General features: G+C 56.4%; 2 protein-coding genes across 7 annotated transcripts in view; one reads left to right on the top strand and one right to left on the bottom strand.

The window, feature by feature from the left end:
* The window catches only part of PGS1 (phosphatidylglycerophosphate synthase 1), a 43921-nt gene extending 38111 nt beyond the window's left edge, over positions 1-5810 (top strand). The window contains exons 9-11 of one of the 5 annotated variants that reach the window (XR_004257730.1): positions 58-187; positions 3099-3177; positions 5234-5321. Coding sequence is in view for 1 of the 5 variants with exons in the window: in XM_032241496.1 (XP_032097387.1) it covers positions 58-177 (120 nt within the window). In the remaining 4 variants the exon portion in view is untranslated. Of the gene's footprint in view, positions 1-57; positions 188-718; positions 886-3098; positions 3178-5233 lie in introns of those variants that run through there. The other 4 variants (XR_004257731.1, XR_004257729.1, XM_032241496.1 and 1 more) reach the window with 4 other exon arrangements.
* The window catches only part of DNAH17 (dynein axonemal heavy chain 17), a 154071-nt gene continuing 140366 nt past the window's right edge, over positions 4921-18625 (bottom strand). Inside the window, exons 73-80 of one of the 2 annotated variants that reach the window (XM_032241495.1) lie at positions 17070-17297; positions 14609-14800; positions 10082-10261; positions 9497-9679; positions 8001-8183; positions 7516-7659; positions 6452-6677; positions 4921-5326 (exon numbers count right to left, since the gene is read on the bottom strand). In XM_032241495.1, coding sequence (XP_032097386.1) covers positions 5079-5326; positions 6452-6677; positions 7516-7659; positions 8001-8183; positions 9497-9679; positions 10082-10261; positions 14609-14800; positions 17070-17297 — 1584 coding nt within the window. In that variant the 3' untranslated portion in view covers positions 4921-5078. The remainder of the gene's footprint in view (positions 5327-6451; positions 6678-7515; positions 7660-8000; positions 8184-9496; positions 9680-10081; positions 10262-14608; positions 14801-17069; positions 17298-18625) is intronic. The other variant, XM_032241494.1, reaches the window with a different exon arrangement.

Here is an 18625-nt window from a genome sequence, read left to right as displayed (position 1 = left end):
GCCGTGTTGTGTGGTACTGGAGGGGACTCACTATTCCTGTGTGTTCCTCTTCCTCAGGAGCAAGAGCAGCTCTACCTGAGGTCTGGTGCGGTGTCATCTGCCACCTTTGAGCAGCCGAGTCGGCAGGTGAAGTTGTGGGTGAAGATGGTAACTCCACTGATCAAGAACTTCTTCTGAGGACAGACAGGTGTGGTCTCTAGCGTCTCAGCACGTTCTTCCCGGGTGTTTACAGGTTGGGCAGGTGGTGGTTCTGACTCAACCAGAGCTCCCAGAGGGCTCTTTCATCCCTCTTTGTTAAACACAGAGCAGCATCTTCAGGAGTGGGGCAGCTGTCCTCAAAGTGTTTGAAATCTGATGCTAAATTAGGCAGTCTGTTCAGCTTCCATCAGATACACACTTGACCAAGCCCCAGGTTGCCTGTGCTGGGGTCAGCAGTGGCATCCTGTAGTCCCCTCTGCTCTCCCTTCCCGGGGGGTCCTGAAGAGGCCCTGGGGAAGGGCTCAGGGATGAGGGGGCAGAAAGGCAGATTGAGCCCCTCTGGGCCCAGCACACTGGTGCAGGAGACGTAGAGGTGGGGTGGGAGAGCGCTGTTGCTCGTGAGAGCGGCTCTGGCTTGCTGCCCTGGCCAGCTGCAGCCCATGGTGGGGAGGCGTCGGTGGAGCCAGACCCCGGGCTGCTGCCTTGACACCTTGCTGACGTCTCTGTGATGTGGTTACAGAGATGCACCCTTCTAGTCTCTGGAGGTTGAGTAACAGGACCTGCTCTGCCCACCCAGGAGGGGCCTGCTGCTTCACCAGGGCCACCGGTGGGGTCCCACAGTCACCTGAGGAACCCCAGACTGTCTTGACGCCTGGAGGTCTGGGCAGGGGTTGGCTGCCATTAAAGGTGGGGTTCTCTGCCCACTGGCCCTGTGGGTTCTGGATCCCTCAGGGCCTGGACTGCACTCCAGCTGGGATCAGACTTCCAAGGCCCCTGCTCTTTGGGTCTGGATGTTGTGGGTGGCTCTGGTTCTTTGGATGATTGGGCCTTTGGATGGTGGCTTGTGGGGAAGGGGGAGGAGTCAGATGAGCCAGGGCCCATGTGGCCGGCGTACGTGCTAGTGCTGGTACCACGTGTGTGCAGCGTGGGCCTCCTGAGCGCCGGCTACCTAGGTTCTCCGCTAAATCTCATTCTTAAAAAATGTGTAGTTCATCTTGTAGCCTTTCCTAGTCATTTTAATTACTTTTAAAGAATGTGTACAAATGGAGAGAGGAAAACAATACTAAAAGATGAAGAAACTGTGGCCGTTTCTTGCCCTCCCTACCCCCAAGCAGCTACCCTTGGCTGGTTTATTCCGATGTGCACACGTGTCCATGTTTCTAAATAATGTGCATATCGTGTTGTCTTCCCCTAAAATACAGACTTAACCGAAACAGCACTGGTATCCCTCCTGAAACATAGCACGAATGCCATAGTATCGTCAAGTACCTAGATAGTGTTCACAGTTCCAGTTGCCTTAACATTTTTTTTTTCAATTATTTGACTTGAAGTCCAATTAAGGATTACACCTTGTGATTGTTTTCCCTAACAGCTGATTTTTTCAAGAATGAACTTTATTATTATTATTTCAGATGGAGTTTCACTCTTGTTGCCCAGGCTGGAGTGCAATGGCATGATCCTGGCTCACCACAACCTCTGTCTCCCAGGTTCAAGTGATTCTCCTGCCTCAGCCTCCCATGTAGCTGGGATTACAGGCATGTGCCACCATGCCTGGCTAATTTTGTATTTTTTTTTTTTTAAGTAGAGAAAGGGTTTCACCATGTTGGCCAGGCTGGTCTCGAACTCCCAACATCAGGGGATCCGCCCACCTCAGCCTCCCACTTTAGTACTGGGATTACAGGCGTAAGCCACTGCGCCCGGCCATGAACTTTATTTGTATTGGATCTACTTAAAACATTTTTGTGTCGCCTAGTAGCCTGGGATTTTGCATACACGTCAAGTTTATGTGTAAAGCCAGCTCCTCACATCCCCCAGTGTCTCCAGCAGTCACTTTCGCAACCTCACTGCCTAATCTATCTTCAGGTGCTTGACCCTTGCACCGAGAGAAGCTTCTTGGGCTCCAGGGCGTGGCAGCCTGTCCTTTCGGGGAGTGAGATTGGATTCAGTCCCTGCACTTTGCCTCTGGAAGCAGCTTCTGGCCTTTCCCTCCTGGGCTGCCAGCGGTCACTGTCACCCTTCATGGGGTCTGAAAGGCTGCTCGGGCTCAGTGCCGGGAGCACCTGGTCTTAGACCAGGCAAACTGCAGTTTGAGTGGCTGCGAGTAAGTGGAGTGAAGCCCTGGGGCAGCCGAACAGCAGTGAACGCTGTTTGCCTTCAAACTAGTTATTAGGGTGTCCTGTGGGACATTTAGACAGAGGAGCCAAAGGAATGTGCAGGGGCACTGGGTTTCTGTTTGCAGAGAGGCTTTCGGTAAACAGAGTTCGCATTCCTACAGATTCTGTGGGACCAGAGTAAACATCATTGTGCCACAGCCGGGCTTAAGCAATCTGCAGTGTTCCCGCAGCGCGCCGCTGGTCCCTCTGCCTCTGCTAATGACCTTTGAGGCTGTCCCAGGCAGGTTCTCCTGAGGAGCTCCCCAGACCAAGGCTCCCTCACTCTGCAAAGCAGCTGGAGCAGCAGAGAGAGCGCGGGCGGCGACTGCCACCTTCCTCACGGCATTCCAGGTGCGCGGGGTTGTCACGCTTCAGTCCCGGTGTTCCCCGTCCCTGGAGTGCAGCTTCAGCACGAATCATCTCTTGGAAAGTTTAGAGATAATTTTATCTACCCACAATATGTGCATGTAGAGTAGATTACTTTTATTTCAGCATCTAAAGGCAAAATGGAAAAAGCTCACATTTCGTGGTTATTACCAGGGACTGAAGTGAGTTGCCCTGCGGCCCCTGGCCAGCTTCATCTCCTCTGGTCCCATGAAGGGCAGCAGTGACCCCTCCTGGCCAGCAGAGGTATTGGTCCAGCCAGGCCGGGGAGGCTGAAACTTCCTTGCAGCCCCAAAGGGGCTGGTTTCCTTGGATGCCAGGAAGGGAGGATTTGAGGGATGTTTTTCTTCTCCCTCTGATAGCCCTGTTGGGCCCTAAGATGGTTGTGAGCCATTACCCTCAGAATTTGGACTTTGTAGATGCTTCTAAACTCATGATTTAGGTGAGTAAACTTGGAAAAATGTTTTTGCAAAATTTGAAAGTCAAGCTGAATTTAGAATGGTATTTGTAGTTGGTTGGTTTGCCTTTTTTCCCCCCTTTTGAGACAGGGTCTTGCTGTCACCCAGGCTGGAGTACAGTGGTATGATCATGGCTCACTACATGCTTGACCTCGTGGGCTCAGTCACCCCTCTGGCCTCAGCCTCTCGAGTAGCTGGGACCACAGGAGCACACCACCATGCCCGGCTAAGTTTTTGTATTTTTTGTAGAAACAGGCTTTTGTCATGTTGCTCAGGCTGGTCTTAAACTCCTGAGCTCAGGTGATCCACCTGCCTCAGCCACCCAAATCTCATGCTGAGATTACAGGCATGAGTCACAGTACCTGGCTAATTTTTTATTTTTGTAGAGATGGAGTTTCACTTTGTTGCCCACGCTGGTCTCAAGTAATCCTGCGATGCTGGGAGTAGAGGCTTGAGCCACCGCACCCGGCCTGCTTTCCTTTGAAGCCTAAGAAACGTTGAAGATAGGACATGGGGGCTCATGCCTGTAACCCCAGCACTTTGGGAGGCCTATGTGAGGGGATCACCTGAGGTCAGGAGTTTGAGACCAGCCTGGCCAACATGGTGAAACCCCATCTCTACTAAAAAGACAAAAATTAGCTGGGTGTGTTGGTGGGCACTTGTAATCCCAGCTACTTGGGAGGTTGAGACAGGAGAATCGTTTGAACCCAAGAGGCGGAGGCTGCAGTGAGCCGAGATTGAAGTCCATCTCAAAACCATGTTGAGGCTGATGTCTTGGTGCCCGGGATCCATCTTTTCTGGCGTTCACAGCTGCCTCCTCTTATTCCTCAGGTTTGTAGTTAGTCCTGTCCCTCGTGCCTGTACACTGCTGCCCTGGCCACCTTGCTGCAGTGTCCTGCTTTGGCACAGCCACGGAGAGCCCTACAGGTCTCCAGCTGGCTGCTCTCAGTATCTGCTGAAATCATTCAGTAAATTTCAGAACAGTGGGGGCTCTCTGCCAGGACCACCCACAGCCGTGGAGTGAGGAGGGCACCGCTGTTTTCCTGAGCCCTCTCTCTGCACAGCCTGAGGGTGGTGGTTCTGTAGATACTTGCACCATGGAGAGAGAAGTTCTCTGGACTTGTCCAGAGAACAAGGACCTTGCCTGCCTTATGCCAGGGTCGCAGTTCGCTGTAGAGAGGCCTGGCTGGTTCAAGCCTGCAGTCCACGTGGGTGACTGCCATCTGCAGGTGAGGCAGGAAGAACTGATGGTGCGGCTGAGGGCAGTGGACAAAAGGAAAAAAAGCTGCCACAGAGGACTGGGAGACATCTGTGAGCACCCGGGACATGGCATTTGTCTGGGGGAGGGGGGTCCCTGAGTACCCCGTGGTTTCAGAAAGAGCAAGCACTGGGCAGGGAAGTGCTTCTGCTGTGTGGAAATAGCACCTGTGGGAACAGCTTGTTCTAGGCTCTTTGGGTAGGGGCTTGGGTATGTTTCCATAGCTGTAAAAGGTACTTAGTGTTGTTCTTGAGAACAGGAAATAATGCCTGATGAGACTGTTGGGGGAACGCCCTGTCCCCTCGTTGGCAGCTGGTTTGCACATGGCATCGGGCTAGAGGGTATGACTGCCTAGCCCCAACCCCACTGACGAGTCAGGATTTGGGGTTTGCTTGCCTCTGGCTGCTGGGAATTGGGGCCTTTCCCAGCTCTGCGGTGGCCATCGGGCACAGAATGGAGTCAGATGGGTATGGTTGAGTGGTTCCACTTGCTTTAATCTGCCCCGCCTTTTCCACCCTCTGTTTAGTTCAGATGCGCTTGGTTACAAAGCACCCTCATTATTGAAGAGAACAAAAAACCACCACCAGTTCCTGTAAAGAATAGTTGTAGGCAGGACGCAGGAGCGAGCTAAACCTGTAGGAGCAGCGCCACGGCTGCCAGGATCCACTTCGCCGCCTTCTCTTTGGTCTTCAGGTTAAAGGTCCAGACATAGGTGGGGCCGCGGATGCGTGTTTTGTACACGGGACACTCATAGATGTTCTTGGTCTCCATGCGGTCCACAGGAATGGCCTTGATGAAGATGACAGGCATGGCCGGCGTCAGCTCCTTCAGCCGTGCTTCGGCGATGACTCCGGTCTGGGTGTCCCAGCGAGCCCCTGCGGGGACAGCGTGGCTGAGGGTTGGGAGGTGACTGGGTCCTGTCTGGAACACTGCCAGTAAGTGAGGCGGGGGCTAGTCCTTGAGTTCCCCGCTCTTTGCAGAGATGGGCTCCACCCCGAAAGGCATCAGGCCACGTGTCATGGCTGTAAGCAGAGGCCCTCGGAGGTGACGGTGTGCATGTCATAACTACCCCGTGTCTCGCTGTGCACGAACAGCTCAGCTAAAGCCCTTGGGTTCCACCTGTTTTAAGAGAGCCTCATCTGTCAGCTTAATATCAGTGGCAGGAAGTCATGACCCCAGCTAAAAATTAAAGTTCCCTGCCTCTTCATGTGTCCTGTCTGCCCTGTGTGTGCATAGTGTCATTATATATCTATGCATATAAACATGATTTGCTTTTAACTGGACCATTATTTCTACTCGCCCTATTTAATGATGTTTCTCTTTCCCGTCTGAAATTTCAAAATAAACATGGAGAGCGGCTGCTGCTGTGCTTATCTTTGGTGGTGTGGGGAATGGGGTGCCTGGGCTGTTGCTGGCCCGGCCCTGATACCCCACAGGTAAGGGGGTGATGTTAGCTGTTGAGGGAGCCAGACGGGGCGAGGTGGGGGCAGACTTCTAATGGGTGCCCCCACTTCTTTTTCCTGGAACCCTGTGCCCCAGGAGCCACAGCAGCTTGGGGATTGGGTGGGATTTGGACCTGGCATAGGGCCAGCCCACATGCCCTGGAGCCTCAGCGCCCTCAGTGCAGCCACAAAACGCACTTCTGGCCTGGGCTCACTGCTGCATGGCCGGAAAAGGCTGAGTTTTTCAGCATGTCTCATCAGGTCAAAGCTGCTCTCACACAAGCGCTGCTGTTTGTTTTCAGTAAAGCAGAGGCCAGGGGTCTGGGGTGGGGTGTTTCCAGTCGCCTGCAGACCCCCCTGTACATTCTCTGAATCCTCTCACCCCTCTCTAGGATCAGCATGGCTCTGGCCTGCAGGCTGATGCCCCTGAGAGCGCTTCTCCCTCCTGTCCCCACGGCTCTTGAACAGCCTGTCTTTGCCAAGAGCTAGTTTTATTTCCTCTTGCCAGGTAGCATTGGCTCTGGTAGCTTCTGCAGACAGACCAGAGCCCCTCCTTACCTTCCATGAAGAGTCCGTACACATAGGAGCCCTCTCGGGGGGGAGCGGTCATGTCCTCCCGATTTTTCTTGGTCACCTCCACAGAGAGACACATCTTGTCCAGGGGCCACTCATTCTTCCTGGCCATGGACTGCATGATGGCCGTGAGGAAAGACTGGGGGTTGAAGAAGCCAGCCAGCCACACAGTGGTGGGCAGGGCAAAGTCTGTCGTCCAAGCCTCGAGTTCCTGCAAGGATACACGAACCGCTGAGAGGAGAGGGCAGGGAATGACAGGGCCTCAGCCATTCTGAGCAGGGGTCATGCCAGAACCTTCCACAGGCCACTCAGCAAGCTGGGAATGGTGGATGGAGGGTGGGCTGTGAAGCTTGGCCACCTGCCCTGATGCTATTTTTTTTTTTTTTTTTTTTGAGATGGAGCCTCACTGTGTTGCCCAGGCTGCAGTGCAGTGGCACAACCTCAACCTCCCGGGTTCAAGTGATTCTCCTGTCTCAGCCCCCTGAGTAGCAGGGATTACAGGCACGAACCACCACGCCTGGCTTATTTTTTGTATTTTTAGCACAGATGGGGTTTTGCCATGTTGGCCAGGCTCGTCTTGAACTCCTGGCCTCAAGTGATGCGCCTGCCTTGGCCTCCCAAAGTGCTGGGATTACAGGCATGAACCACAATGCCCAGCCACTGTCCGCTCCATTTTAAACTGGGGAATGGGAAGAGAAGAACCAGGAAAGTAATGGCTTCCCATTTGTGGATAACTTAGGAGCCCAAAGAGGCTCTTCCCTTCATTGTCTTGCTCCTTATAGAGGGCAGCTTACCCTTCAAGTGTCGCACGAGGAGCTGCTGATGGAAGCTGCTCTCACTTCGGCCTGGCTTATTTTCCTCCTTTGGGAGGAAAGGCCTCAGGTATATGAGGAGCCTGGGCTAGGCCCTTCCGGCCCTGCTCTGACAGAGGCCAGGCCCCTAGGAGTCACCCTGCCGTCAGGGCCATGCTCCCGCAGGGTGTGCTGAGCCCTAGGCACTCGGCCCCTGAGTCTCAAGTCAGGAAGCCTCTCAGAGAAAGTGGCACTTACCCTGATGCGGAGCAGCAGGTCTGTGTACCAGGCTGCCAGGCCCATCATGGAGGGGTAGGCCCGGGCCACCCACGTCTCAGGCACGGTGTCGTAGAAGAGAGCCGTGGACAGGTCTTCCATGTCAGTTGTGATGGTCAGTTCCCCCTAGGAGAGACAGACGGTGTGGGGAGCCCTGGGCTGGGCCTTGTTTTGCCCACCCGTGGGGGCTTGGAGAGCACCAGCCTCAGTGCGTGTCATGATTTGTCAACAGCGTGGCTTGGTGCTGCGCCTTGGGAGACGCCCTGCCTCAGGGCCTCTCGAGTGCTTCCTGCTAGGGAACAGTCTAGATGAGCTCCTGGGCTTGTTCTGGAAGGGCCAGAGCTCTGGAGAGGGGGCAGTGACGTGCTGACCCCGTGGCCCATTCTCGGCTCAGGCTGCCAGAGGCCTGCATTGCTGCTGGTTTTGCCATCAAGCCATGTCCCTGGGGCCTGGCCGACCCATTTTACCTTCAGCCCCAGGTTCAGCTCCTTCAGCGAGCGGCGCATTTCGTTGGTCAGGATGTTCATTCTTTCACATTCTTGAAAGGCGACTACCACATAGGGGGTCTTTTCAGCTGCCTTTGCCATGATCTCAGCCATGTTGAAAGTCTCTGGAATCTTCTCCAGGATGTCCTCCAGCACGGCCTTCACCTGGAAGCCAGTTCGCAGACAGCCCCCGTCACTAAGGAGCCTGCCCAGAATGTTCCCAGCCCTGAGTCCTGGAGGGGAGGGAAGAGGCAAGTGGAGCTGCCAGAAGCACAGGGTCATGGGTGCAGTCACACATTTGACAAGGGAAGGGAGCTGTGGCATTCTGCTGTCACTACCAAGGCCCTGCAGCTGTGGCCGTGGGCGCCTTAGGCCGCCTAGCCCGGGGCCTACAGACATTCATTCCCATGCACCAGCCTCCCATCAGGTTTAGCCAGCAGTTGAGGGATTGCAACTTTGTCCTTCGTGTGGGCTTTCTGTAGGGACCTTGCCGGTCACACCCTCAAGGAGAGGCCCACAGAGGCGCACAGAGGTCACCTGCACCATCCTCTCAGTCAGTTTCTAACTTCAGCCATTAGACTGAGAGAAGGTCCTGGACCTAATAGCAATAAGGGTCTCACGTCAAGAATTCAGCCTGTTTACTGGGAAGCCCAGTACTTAGCAGCTAATACGTAATAGAGCTCTTCCACAATCTGTTAAGAAGTGCAGGCCAGGCGCGGTGGCTCACACCTGTAATCCTAGCACTTTGGGAGGCCAAGGCGGGTTTGTTGTCTAGAGGTCAGGAGTTCAAGACCAGCCTGTCCAACGTGGTGAAGCCCCATCTCTACCAAAAACACAAAATTAGCTGGGTGTGGTGGCGGGCGCCTGTATTCCCACGGGAGGCTGAGACAGGAGAATTGCTTGAACCCAGGAGGCACGGAAGTTGCAGTGAGCCGAGATCATATCATTGCACTCCAGCCTGGGCGACAAAGCTAGACTCCATCTCAAAAAAATAAATTGCAGAGGTGCCCAGGAGGCGGCATAGAGGTACCCAGAGGTTAGAATTCGTTCAGAGCACTGGCGTCCCTGAGCCGTTCTAATCCTTCGAGCGGCAACAGGACCTGTGGTTACAGCCACCGAGCGGCTCTGGAGCACCTGCCCTCGCGTCTGTCCAGCTGTCCTGGTGGGGAATGGCCGGCGCCCTCCCCGGCCCTCAGCCGGGGAAGCTGAAAGACTGCAGGGCGCAGGGCTGGGGCCGCACACCACCCCACCACCCCAGCGATCCCTCGGGCTGTGCTCATGCCCCGCCACCCGAAGTCTGCAGCTGCCGCGCCTAGGGACCTGCTGAGCAGCCTACGGCCCCACCCCAGGGTTTCCCCAGCCTGGGGCAGTCTGCCTCACCAGCAAGCACCCCGGCACTGCCGCCAGTCCCTGTGCCCCCTCCCCAGTTCAAGATCCTCCCCTTCCTCTGGCTTGGGAACGGGTTTTCCAGCTCTTGCCTTCTCCTCTCGGGACACCCCTGTGCCAGCCCCCGAGTCGGTCTCTTTGGGCTGCATTTCCAGGACGGTACGGAACAGCTTCTCCGAGGTGACCGTCAGAAAGCCAATCTCTGCGTTGGGGTGCAGGCCATACAGATAGGGACTCTCAGGGGGCAGGTTCTCATCAATGTATTCGTGGTAACCCTGAAAAGAGGGCGGTTTGTAAGCGGAGGCAAAGCTGTGCAGGCTGAAACCCATGTCCTGTTCATTAAGTGTTCCTTGCCAGAATGTTCCACCTGTCTTGCCCTCTGTACAGATCCCACTTGTTTCCCACCCGTTTGTGGGCTGCCCTCTACGCTCCCAGCGACACAAAGGAAAATCCATTCCCCTCTTCCCTGAGGCTGCATTTTTCTTTTTTTTTAATAAAAAGAAAATACGTGGCATGTATTAGCCTTGCGCTTCTTCCAGTGAGGCACGTTTCTCATGCTCTCTTATTTTGATTGCGTAGGTTCTTGCTCAATTATGGATACTGCAGGTGTGCAAGGCTCTCACTGGAAGGCACGCGCCTTCGTGGCGTTGAGCTCCTGTTTAACTTGTCATCCTTACCTTATAGTCCAGGTTAGGGGGGATTTGAAAGCCGGGGGCCAGCAGGACGTCCCCCTCCAGCATCTCCATCCGGATGTACTCGGCCAGGTAGGTCCTGCACAGCCGGCGGTCCCAGTCGTCTGTGATGTGGCCGCCATACATGATCTCACCAAAAAGGTAGCGGAGATCGTCCCAGGGCACCTGAGGAAGGGTGACTGCACTTAGGGGAAGGTGCCCCCCCACCCGTGCCCCTCTGTCATGAGAGTCAGGCTCAGGCAGGACGTGGGAACCCGGCCTTCAGTGCTGTGGCCTCCTCGCTGTCCAGGTTGGCCACCTGCCTTTTCACCTTCAGGGCCACCAGGTCACCTTTCTGACCCCTCCGGTGCCACCAGACGCTGGTGTCTGCTCAGCGGCCAGCCCCTTTGGCTCCTCTCACAAGGGGCCATGTAGCGCCTCCCTCCACCTTGGACGGCGCTTCTGCAGCTGGCGCGCTCTGCACCCTCCCGTGGCAGAGGTGGCAGAGGTGGCAGACACTTCTACGCCTCACTGCACCTCTGAGGCCACAGGCTGGAATCGCAACTCGCCCCTCTGCCTCTCCCACTGTGTTACCATCCAAGACTCTGCCCCTCACAGTCCACTTTCAACACAAGACGTTTGATTCTTGTGTTGACTCAAGGGTTGACTCCAGTGCCATTGAGCTTCTGGCCACAAAGTCCAGTCAGTCACATCTTCAGATGCATCTGGCCAGCCTCACTCTCACCTGGTGGAAGTAGAACCCTTCCTGGTTCTCATCCTTCCAGCAGCTCCTGTGCTTCCAAGGTCTTTGCAGTCACATAGAGGGTCTGAGCAAGTCACTTATCTGACCTAGGCCTCCTGCCCCTTAGGGAGCGAAGACCAAACTTGGCAGCGTGGCCCAGAGCACACGCCAGGCGACCGCACTCCTTCCCCGCCCTACCTTCGTTTCCACTGCCTTCACGCTTCCTCGAGGCCTCGCCTCACAGGACACTGCTCCTCAGGACACTGCCGCCACGGAGGCACACAGTACTCACACAGCTTCTCAGCAGCTTAGAAGCTCTCCCAGTATGTGTAAGTGGGCGCCGGCTAAGGAAATGTCTTAAGAAATCCTAACCTGGCCAGGCGCAGTGGCTTATGCCTGAAGTCCCAGCACCTCGGGAGGCCGAGGTGGGTGGATCACTGAACCCAGGAGTTTGAGACCAACCTAGGCAACACGGCAAAACCCTGTCTTTATAATAAAAAAAATACAAAAACTAACCACGCGTGGTGGCCCCTGCACTCCCAGCTACTTGGGAGGGTGGGAGGATCACTGGAGCCTGGGAGGTTAAGGTTGCAGTGAGCTGTGATTGTGCCACTGCACTCCAGTCTGAGTAACAGTGAGGCCCTGTCTCAAAAAAAAAAATTCTAGCCAGACTGTTTTTCCCAAACTAGCCTCTGCGTGGTCAGGCCGTTCCTCTGCCCCGAGTCCCTGTCAGCATCGTCTTGCATGCGTTGGGGGATGTTTTCACAACTGAGCCTTGTTCTGGGCGAAACGTCCCGCTGGCACCCTGCCCATCAGCCTGCAGACCAGGCTGCCTTCCCCTAGTGGCATCTACACCGTGGTGGCCATTGCTGGGGAGCCCTGGGAGCCGATTTGATTCCTGACCCAGTTTTGCCCCTGCTGCTCCAGGGTTGGCGTGCCTCCCTGGGAACTCAGCCAACCTTGTTGCAGGCCCAGCCTTCGCCAGCAGCAATCCTGGGAGGTTGTCATCCTCCGGTCTCAGTGAGGAGGCTCATCACAGCCTCCCCGGCAGGCTGGGTGCTCCACATCAGAGCTCACCTCCTGGGGGCCTTGTCAGGACACCCACTGGGATCACATGTGCCACCTGTGCCAGGGCTTAGTGGCTCTCCCGCCCCTTGCCACCCAGATCTTGAGTTTTATTACAAGGTCATGAAAAAAGGAGGGGGTTCCTGGCACTTCCTGCCTTCCCTCACCGAACCCCCGGGCTCTGAGGCAGAGGCGTCATCCCTGTTCGCCCATGAGGAAGCAGGCTTAGTGGTCCAGTGACTTGCTAGAGGTTTCAGTGAGGGAGTAGCAGACAGGCTTCAAACCCCACCCCCCCACCTTCTGCCCCGCGCCAGCACCATTTCTCACCAAGTCACAGAGGAGCAGGCTTTTCCCACCACCCAGGCCCTGGGAGTGCACCAACCCGGACCCCACGCAGGCAGCCCCCTCCCCACCAGTGCAGCGAGTGTGGCTTTCTTCCCATCACCCTCCTGGCCTGTAAAAGAGTGCCCTTGGCGTCTCAGAGGCAGGGTCCATGTTGCTATTGATTTGGGGGCCTAGAGTGCAGAGGACCAGGGCTTGTGGGGCGTGCACTGCCCTCTGCCTTGTGGGTGACAGGCTCCTGTGCCTGTGCCAGGTTTGGCCTGAGTCAAAGCTTTGTAAGAACCGTGTGTGGTGGGCACTACCACTCTCCAGTTTATGGATGGGGTGGCCGAGCCTTAGCAACTGTAGATGGGGCCGCCGGGCCTTGTGTGAGGGTATGTGCTGCTTACAACGGGCCCCCATCCAGCCAACAGCAGGTCTGGGGTTCATACCCTGCCGCCTGGTCCCAAACCCCTGCCCTCCCTGCGGGGCACCCTGCTCTGCACCCCGAGCTGCACTCTGACTGCTGTGCCCTCCCCACTAAGACCATTTCCGGAGGACATGCGGCTTTCTGCTCCGTCCTCTGTGGCAGTCTGCACGTGACTTTATGGATTCTCATTTTCCATGAAAATGGACACAGTGCTCCCTTCTATGGAGGGAGGCATTTTGCCCCTCCTACCCCAACCTGGGTCCTCTCCAGACACTGACAGAGCCGTGGCGAGGCCCGCAGCCCAGGAAGCCCTGCTTCTCCTTCCGGAGTCCCAGCTCACACCGCAGGGGTCAGGACTGAGGGGGACTCCCCATCCAGCTGTAATATGTGGGGCGTGCTAACAAGCAGAAAAGCTGCCCGAAAGCTGGCACCTGCGGCAGGTGGGGGAAGGGCCTGGACCATTATTATTCTGTCAGGTTGGGGAGATCACAGATTTGCCGCTTTTTAAGTTCTCTTTGGTTTGTGAAACTACTTGATGTATTTTAATGCCAAGAAAAAGAGCAACAAAAGGAAAGGAAGGGAGAGAAGGATGGAGGGAAGGAGGGAGGGAGAGAAGGAGAAGGGGAGGGAGGGAAGGAGAAGTGGGGGAGGGAAGGAGGAGGGAGGGAGAGAAGAGGGAGGGAAGGAGGAGGGAGGGAGGGAGAGAAGAGGGAGGGAAGGAGAAGGGAAGGAGAGAGGGAAGGGAGGGAGGGAGGGAAGAAGGGAGGGACAAAGAGGGGAGGGAGGGAGGAAAGGAAAGAGGGAAGGAGGAAGGGAAGGAGACAGGAAGAGAGGGAAGGAGGGAGGAAAGGGAGGTAAAGGAGGGAGGGAGGAAAAGGGAAGAAGGAAGGGATAGAGAGAGGGAAGGAGGGAGAGAGGGAAGGGAGGGAGGAAAGGAGGGAAGAAAGGGTAGGAGGGAGGGAAAAGGGAGAGAGGGAAGGAGAAGGGGAGGGAGGGAGAGAAGGAGAAGTGGTAGAGAGAAGGAGAAGGGAGGGAGGGGGAAGGAGAGTAAGGGAGGGAGGGGGGAAGGAGAGTAAGGGAAGGAGGGAGGGAGGGAAGGGGAAGGGAGGGAGGGAAGGAAGAAAAAGGGGAAGGAGGAGGGGAGGGATGGAGGGAGCAGGAGAAGTGGGGGAGGGAAGGAGGAGGGAGGGAGAGAAGAGGGAGGGAAGGAGGAGGGAGGGAGGGAGAGAAGAGGGAGGGAAGGAGGGAAGAAGGGAGGGACAAAGAGGGGAGGGAGGGAGAGAAGGAGAAGTGGTAGAGAGAAGGAGAAGGGAGGGAGGGGGAAGGAGAGTAAGGGAGGGAAGGGATAGAGAGAGGGAAGGAGGGAGAGAGGGAAGGGAGGGAGGACAGGAGGGAAGAAAGGGTAGGAGGGAGGGAAAAGGGAGAGAGGGAAGGAGAAGGGGAGGGAGGGAGAGAAGGAGAAGTGGTAGAGAGAAGGAGAAGGGAGGGAGGGGGAAGGAGAGTAAGGGAGGGAGGGGGGAAGGAGAGTAAGGGAAGGAGGGAGGGAGGGAAGGGGAAGGGAGGGAGGGAAGGAAGAAAAAGGGGAAGGAGGAGGGGAGGGATGGAGGGAGCAAAGAAGAGGGAGGGAGGGAAGGAAGAAGAAGGGGAGGGAGGAGAAGAGGAGGGAAGGAGAAGGAGGGAAGGAGAAGGGGAGGGATGGAGGGAGCAAAGAAGAGGGAGGGAGGAAAGGGAGGGAGGGCAGGGGAGGGAGGGAAGGAGAAGGGGAGGGAAGGAAGGAGAAGGGGAGGGAGGAGAGGAGGAGGAGGGAAGGAGAAGGGGAGGGACGGAGGGAGCGAAGAGGGAGGGAGAAAGGAGAGAGGGAGGGAAGGGGGATGGAGGGAAGGAAGGAGAAGGGGAGAGGGGGGAAGGAGGGAGGAAAGGGAGGGAGGGAAAGAGAAGGGATATATTGAAGCACAGGGCACACTCAGCCCCTCACCTTGGGGTTGGCTTCCAGGTAGTTGTAGAGCACGTTGATGGAGATGGTGAGGTCCCCGTTGTTGAAGGGGTACGACCGGTTCCAGCCCTGGGCGCCGAACTTGCGCCTCTCTGCCACCACGGCGTGGAAGTAGCACAGGGCGAAGAGGATGCACTTGAACTCCATCTCCTTGGTGCACATCTCCAGGGTGTCCTGTGGGGCGCACACACGAGGGTGTGAGGAAGTGGACACAGAGATGCCCCCAATGGGACCAGCGTCCAGCCCTTGCCGGATGCTTTGCTGCGGTGGGGGCGGTGGGGGCGGTGGGGGGACGAAGCTGTGGGCTGGGCAGATCTCCATCAGGCCAGCTGCAGGGAAAGCTGGGCTGTCACGGCTGAGTGAGTGCGGCTTTCTTGTTTCTTTCAGAAATGCAGTTTCCCCCTTTTAAGTACTTATTACAAGTTGAATTATTGATACTGCTTCCTAATAAGATCTTCCCAAATCCTGGACGTTTCGGGACTACTTTAATAAGAAATAACGTTCCTTTGTAATTATCGAGATTCCTCATCACTTACACTCAGTACCCCAAACTCTAAAAACAACTGGTAAAGTTCCATCAGGACGGGGGATGGGATAGGGGACTGGGGAGGGGATAGGGTCTCTTCTCAAACTCTTTCTTTTCATCTGGCTCCAGGGTAAGCCCAACTGAGCCCAAACTGTGCCTCCTAGGCCTCTGGATGTGTGAGCTTTTACTGTTCATCTGTGCAGCTTGGCGACTCCTGAACACACACAGGCTTCTGGTAGCCACGCTGTGCTGCGTCTGCCCTGCTCAGCGGCTGATGGAGCACCTCTGGCCAGGTGCTCCGTAGGGAGCTGCAGGCAGTGGCCGAGGCTCCCGCTGGGGAGGGACAGATAAGTGCCAGGGGAAATGCCTCAGGGGGACCAAGACCAGGGCCTTGTCCTAGGTGTCATGGAAAGCCTGGCACGGGCACCTTGGCAACATGGACAGGAAGGGGAGCAGCTGGGATTCCATCACCCGACTATCACCTCCTGGCTGCCTGGGATGGAGACAGTGGGCCCAGAAAACTGGCCTGGCCAGCCCCTTTCAGATCTCGGCTCCCTGGGGAGGGCGCTGGTGGTGAACGCTTGCAGAGCCTGAGTGACGCCAGCCAATGTGAGACTCACCAGCCCCCAGGATAAGGGAAGGCCTGGCGGGTGTCACCATCTGTCCTCCAGAGTCCATCTGATCGGGCACTTTGAGCAGCCAGCCTGCGCCCAGGACTGTGGCATCACGGACAGGCAGGCGCCACCCAGCACCGATTCTTCCTGTGGGCTCATTTTCAGAGGCCCACAACCCCTTGGAAGCAGCTGGTCCCGGAACTGGTGAAGGGTCTGCTTGCCCACAGGTCCCAGCTGTCACTCCCCGGCCACCCACCTCCCCAGCCAGAGATGGGATGAGCTGCCACTCCCATGTGCTGGCTGGCAGGGCTGCACACTGGCTGGCAGTGAAGGCCCAGTCCCTGCCAAGTGCCCCAATCCCTGTCTATCACTGACTGACACTTTGCAAAATACAAAAAAATGAAACCCTAAAGGGAAAACCACTCCCTGCCTGGATTCACAGCAGTGTCGGGTCACTGCAAGGTTTGCTAAGCGCCTGTTGAGTTTCTGCGCCGATCTCACACAGACTGGCAGAAACCGTTCAGGACTGGCGCTGACCCCAGGGTAGCTGTGAGCTGCATGGCCCCGTACGCTGTGTGCACCCACAGCACTCATCACACTAGGGTCCTGCTTCCAGGACACATCCTCGCGCCCCTCAGCAGGGTGCAGGCCAAGGTGAGAGGTGCGTGGTGTTGGTTGATTGGTTAATGGAAGTGGGGACCCATTGTAAACATTTGGTTTTCTGCTTTGGGTTTTCTGTTACCTTCACACTTCACCAAGGGTGTGTCCTTCAAAAGCTGGTTGGGGCCGGGGCGCGGTGGCTCACACCTGTAGTCCCAGCACTTTGGGAGTCCAAGGTGGGCGGATCACGAGGACAAGAGATCGAGACCATCCTGGCCACCAAGGTGAAACCCCATCTCTACTAAAAATACAAAAATTAGCTGGGCGTGGTGGTGCGCTCCTGTAGTCCCAGCTACTTGGGAGGCTGAGGCAGGAGAATCGCTTGAACCCGGGAGGCAGAGGTTGCAGTGAGCCGTGATTGCGCCGCTGCACTCCAGCCTGGCAAAAGGGCGAGACTCTGTCTCAACAAATAAATAAATAAATAATAAAATTAAAAAAATAAATAGTGCCACAGCACCTTAAATTACTTGCATTTTTTCATCTTTTAGGAACACGTTGATTTTGACTGTGAGGGGTGTGTGGACAGGGAAGGAAAACCGGGAGGAGGCATCCCCAGAGTTCAGAGTGGTCCCCAGGGCCCCCAGGGGTGGATGCCAGGCCGGGGCACGAACCGGGGAGGTGGCCCAAACAGGCGCGGACCTACCTGGGTGAACAGGTCCAGGGCCTTGTGCAAGTTGGCGTGCATGCCTGTGGGGGGCTCGTTGGTGATCTTGATGGAGTTCTCCAGGATGCCCTGGGGGATGATGTGGGTCTCGGGGCTGGGCGCAGGCTCCGCGCTGATGAACACGCGGTAGTCCTTGTGGCTGCCGGTGCTATAGCGCTCCAGCTTCTTGTCCAGCGTGCCCAGCCACCGGGCCACCAGGTGGATGTTCTGCAGCCGAGACCAAAGGCTGGTCACACACACGCCTTCCCCAGCCCCGGGCACACAAGGACAGGCGCCGGCTGTGTTCCCTGGCAAGGGCAGGGCTCTTCTCACCAGCACCCCACACTTGCCCGGTGTTGGCGCTGCCCCACCCCTCACCTGTCCACCCTAACCCAGTGCTGGGCTTGCCAGGATGTCTTCAGCAAAGTAACCGAGGCCCCAGAAGCAATTTTTGTGTTCAAGTAACTGGAAACCTCCAGACTTAAGGTGAGTCCTTCGTGTCCTCCCTGGCGCAAGGCTGAGATTCTATGGTCCCCACCCCTCCTTTTGAAGCCGAGTTCCCACCGCGGCCAGGCTTAGCCCTGTGGATTCAGGTGGACACACACTGTAGGACTCATGGAAGCCAGGATAGGCCCAGAGGCGCTCCAGGGGAAGAGGTAGTGAGGAGGGGTCTTGGAGGGGCTCCAGGCTGAGGAGGTGTGGTCAAGCTAGGGTTTAGCCAAATGTGCAGAGACCATCTCTCCTGGGCACTCTGGGCTTCACTCCCTGCCCCAAAAGAGGAGGAGGAGGGAGGAGGAGGGAGGAGGATAGGCAGGAGGAGGAGGGGGAGGAGGGAGGAGGAGGGAGGAGGAGGAGGGAGAGGAGGAGGAGGAGGGAGAGGAGGAGGAGGAGGGAGAGGAGGGAGGGGGGAGGAGGAGGGGGAGGAGAGAGAGGAGGAGGGGAGGAGGAGGGGGAAGAGGAGGGGGAGGAGGAGGGGGAGGAGGAGGGGGAGGAGGAGGAGGGGAAGGAGGAGGAATGCTTTTGTCAACCCAGCATTTGTTGTTTATTTATTTATTTATTTTTTTTTGAGATGGAGTCTCGCTCTGTTGCCCAGGCTGGAGTGCAGTGGCACGATCTTGGCTCAGTGCAACCTCCGCCTCCTGGGTTCAAGCAATTTTCCTGCCTCTGCTCCTGAGAAGCTGGGATTACAGGCGTGCACCACCATGCCCGGCTAATTTTTGTATTTTTACTAGAGATGGGGTTTTGCCATGTTGGCCAGGCTGGTCTCGAACTCCTGACCTCAGGTGATCTGCCTGTGTCGGCCTCCCAAAGTGCTGGGATTACATGTGTGAGCCACCGTGCCTGGCCGTTTGTTCTTTAAATAATCTCTCTTTGGGGTGTTCTGGTATGAAGCCCTGCATCCCTCCCACCATTGAAGAGTCCACCCTCTCTGGGCAGTCATGGCGCCCCATACCACACAGCTGACGCCGGCAGAGCTGACATGGGGTCCCCCCTCCTTCAGTGGGTGGTAGGAGTTCCACCCACATTTCTGAATGTGAATTCCACATCCTGCTTCC

The sequence above is a fragment of the Sapajus apella genome, unplaced genomic scaffold (genome assembly GCF_009761245.1).
Source record: "Sapajus apella isolate SASKATOON/1434 unplaced genomic scaffold, GSC_monkey_1.0 scaffold48, whole genome shotgun sequence".
Taxonomy (NCBI): domain Eukaryota; kingdom Metazoa; phylum Chordata; class Mammalia; order Primates; family Cebidae; genus Sapajus; species Sapajus apella.
The sequence above is the reverse complement of the archived record's forward strand: the minus strand, read 5'-3'. Positions and strand labels throughout refer to the sequence as shown.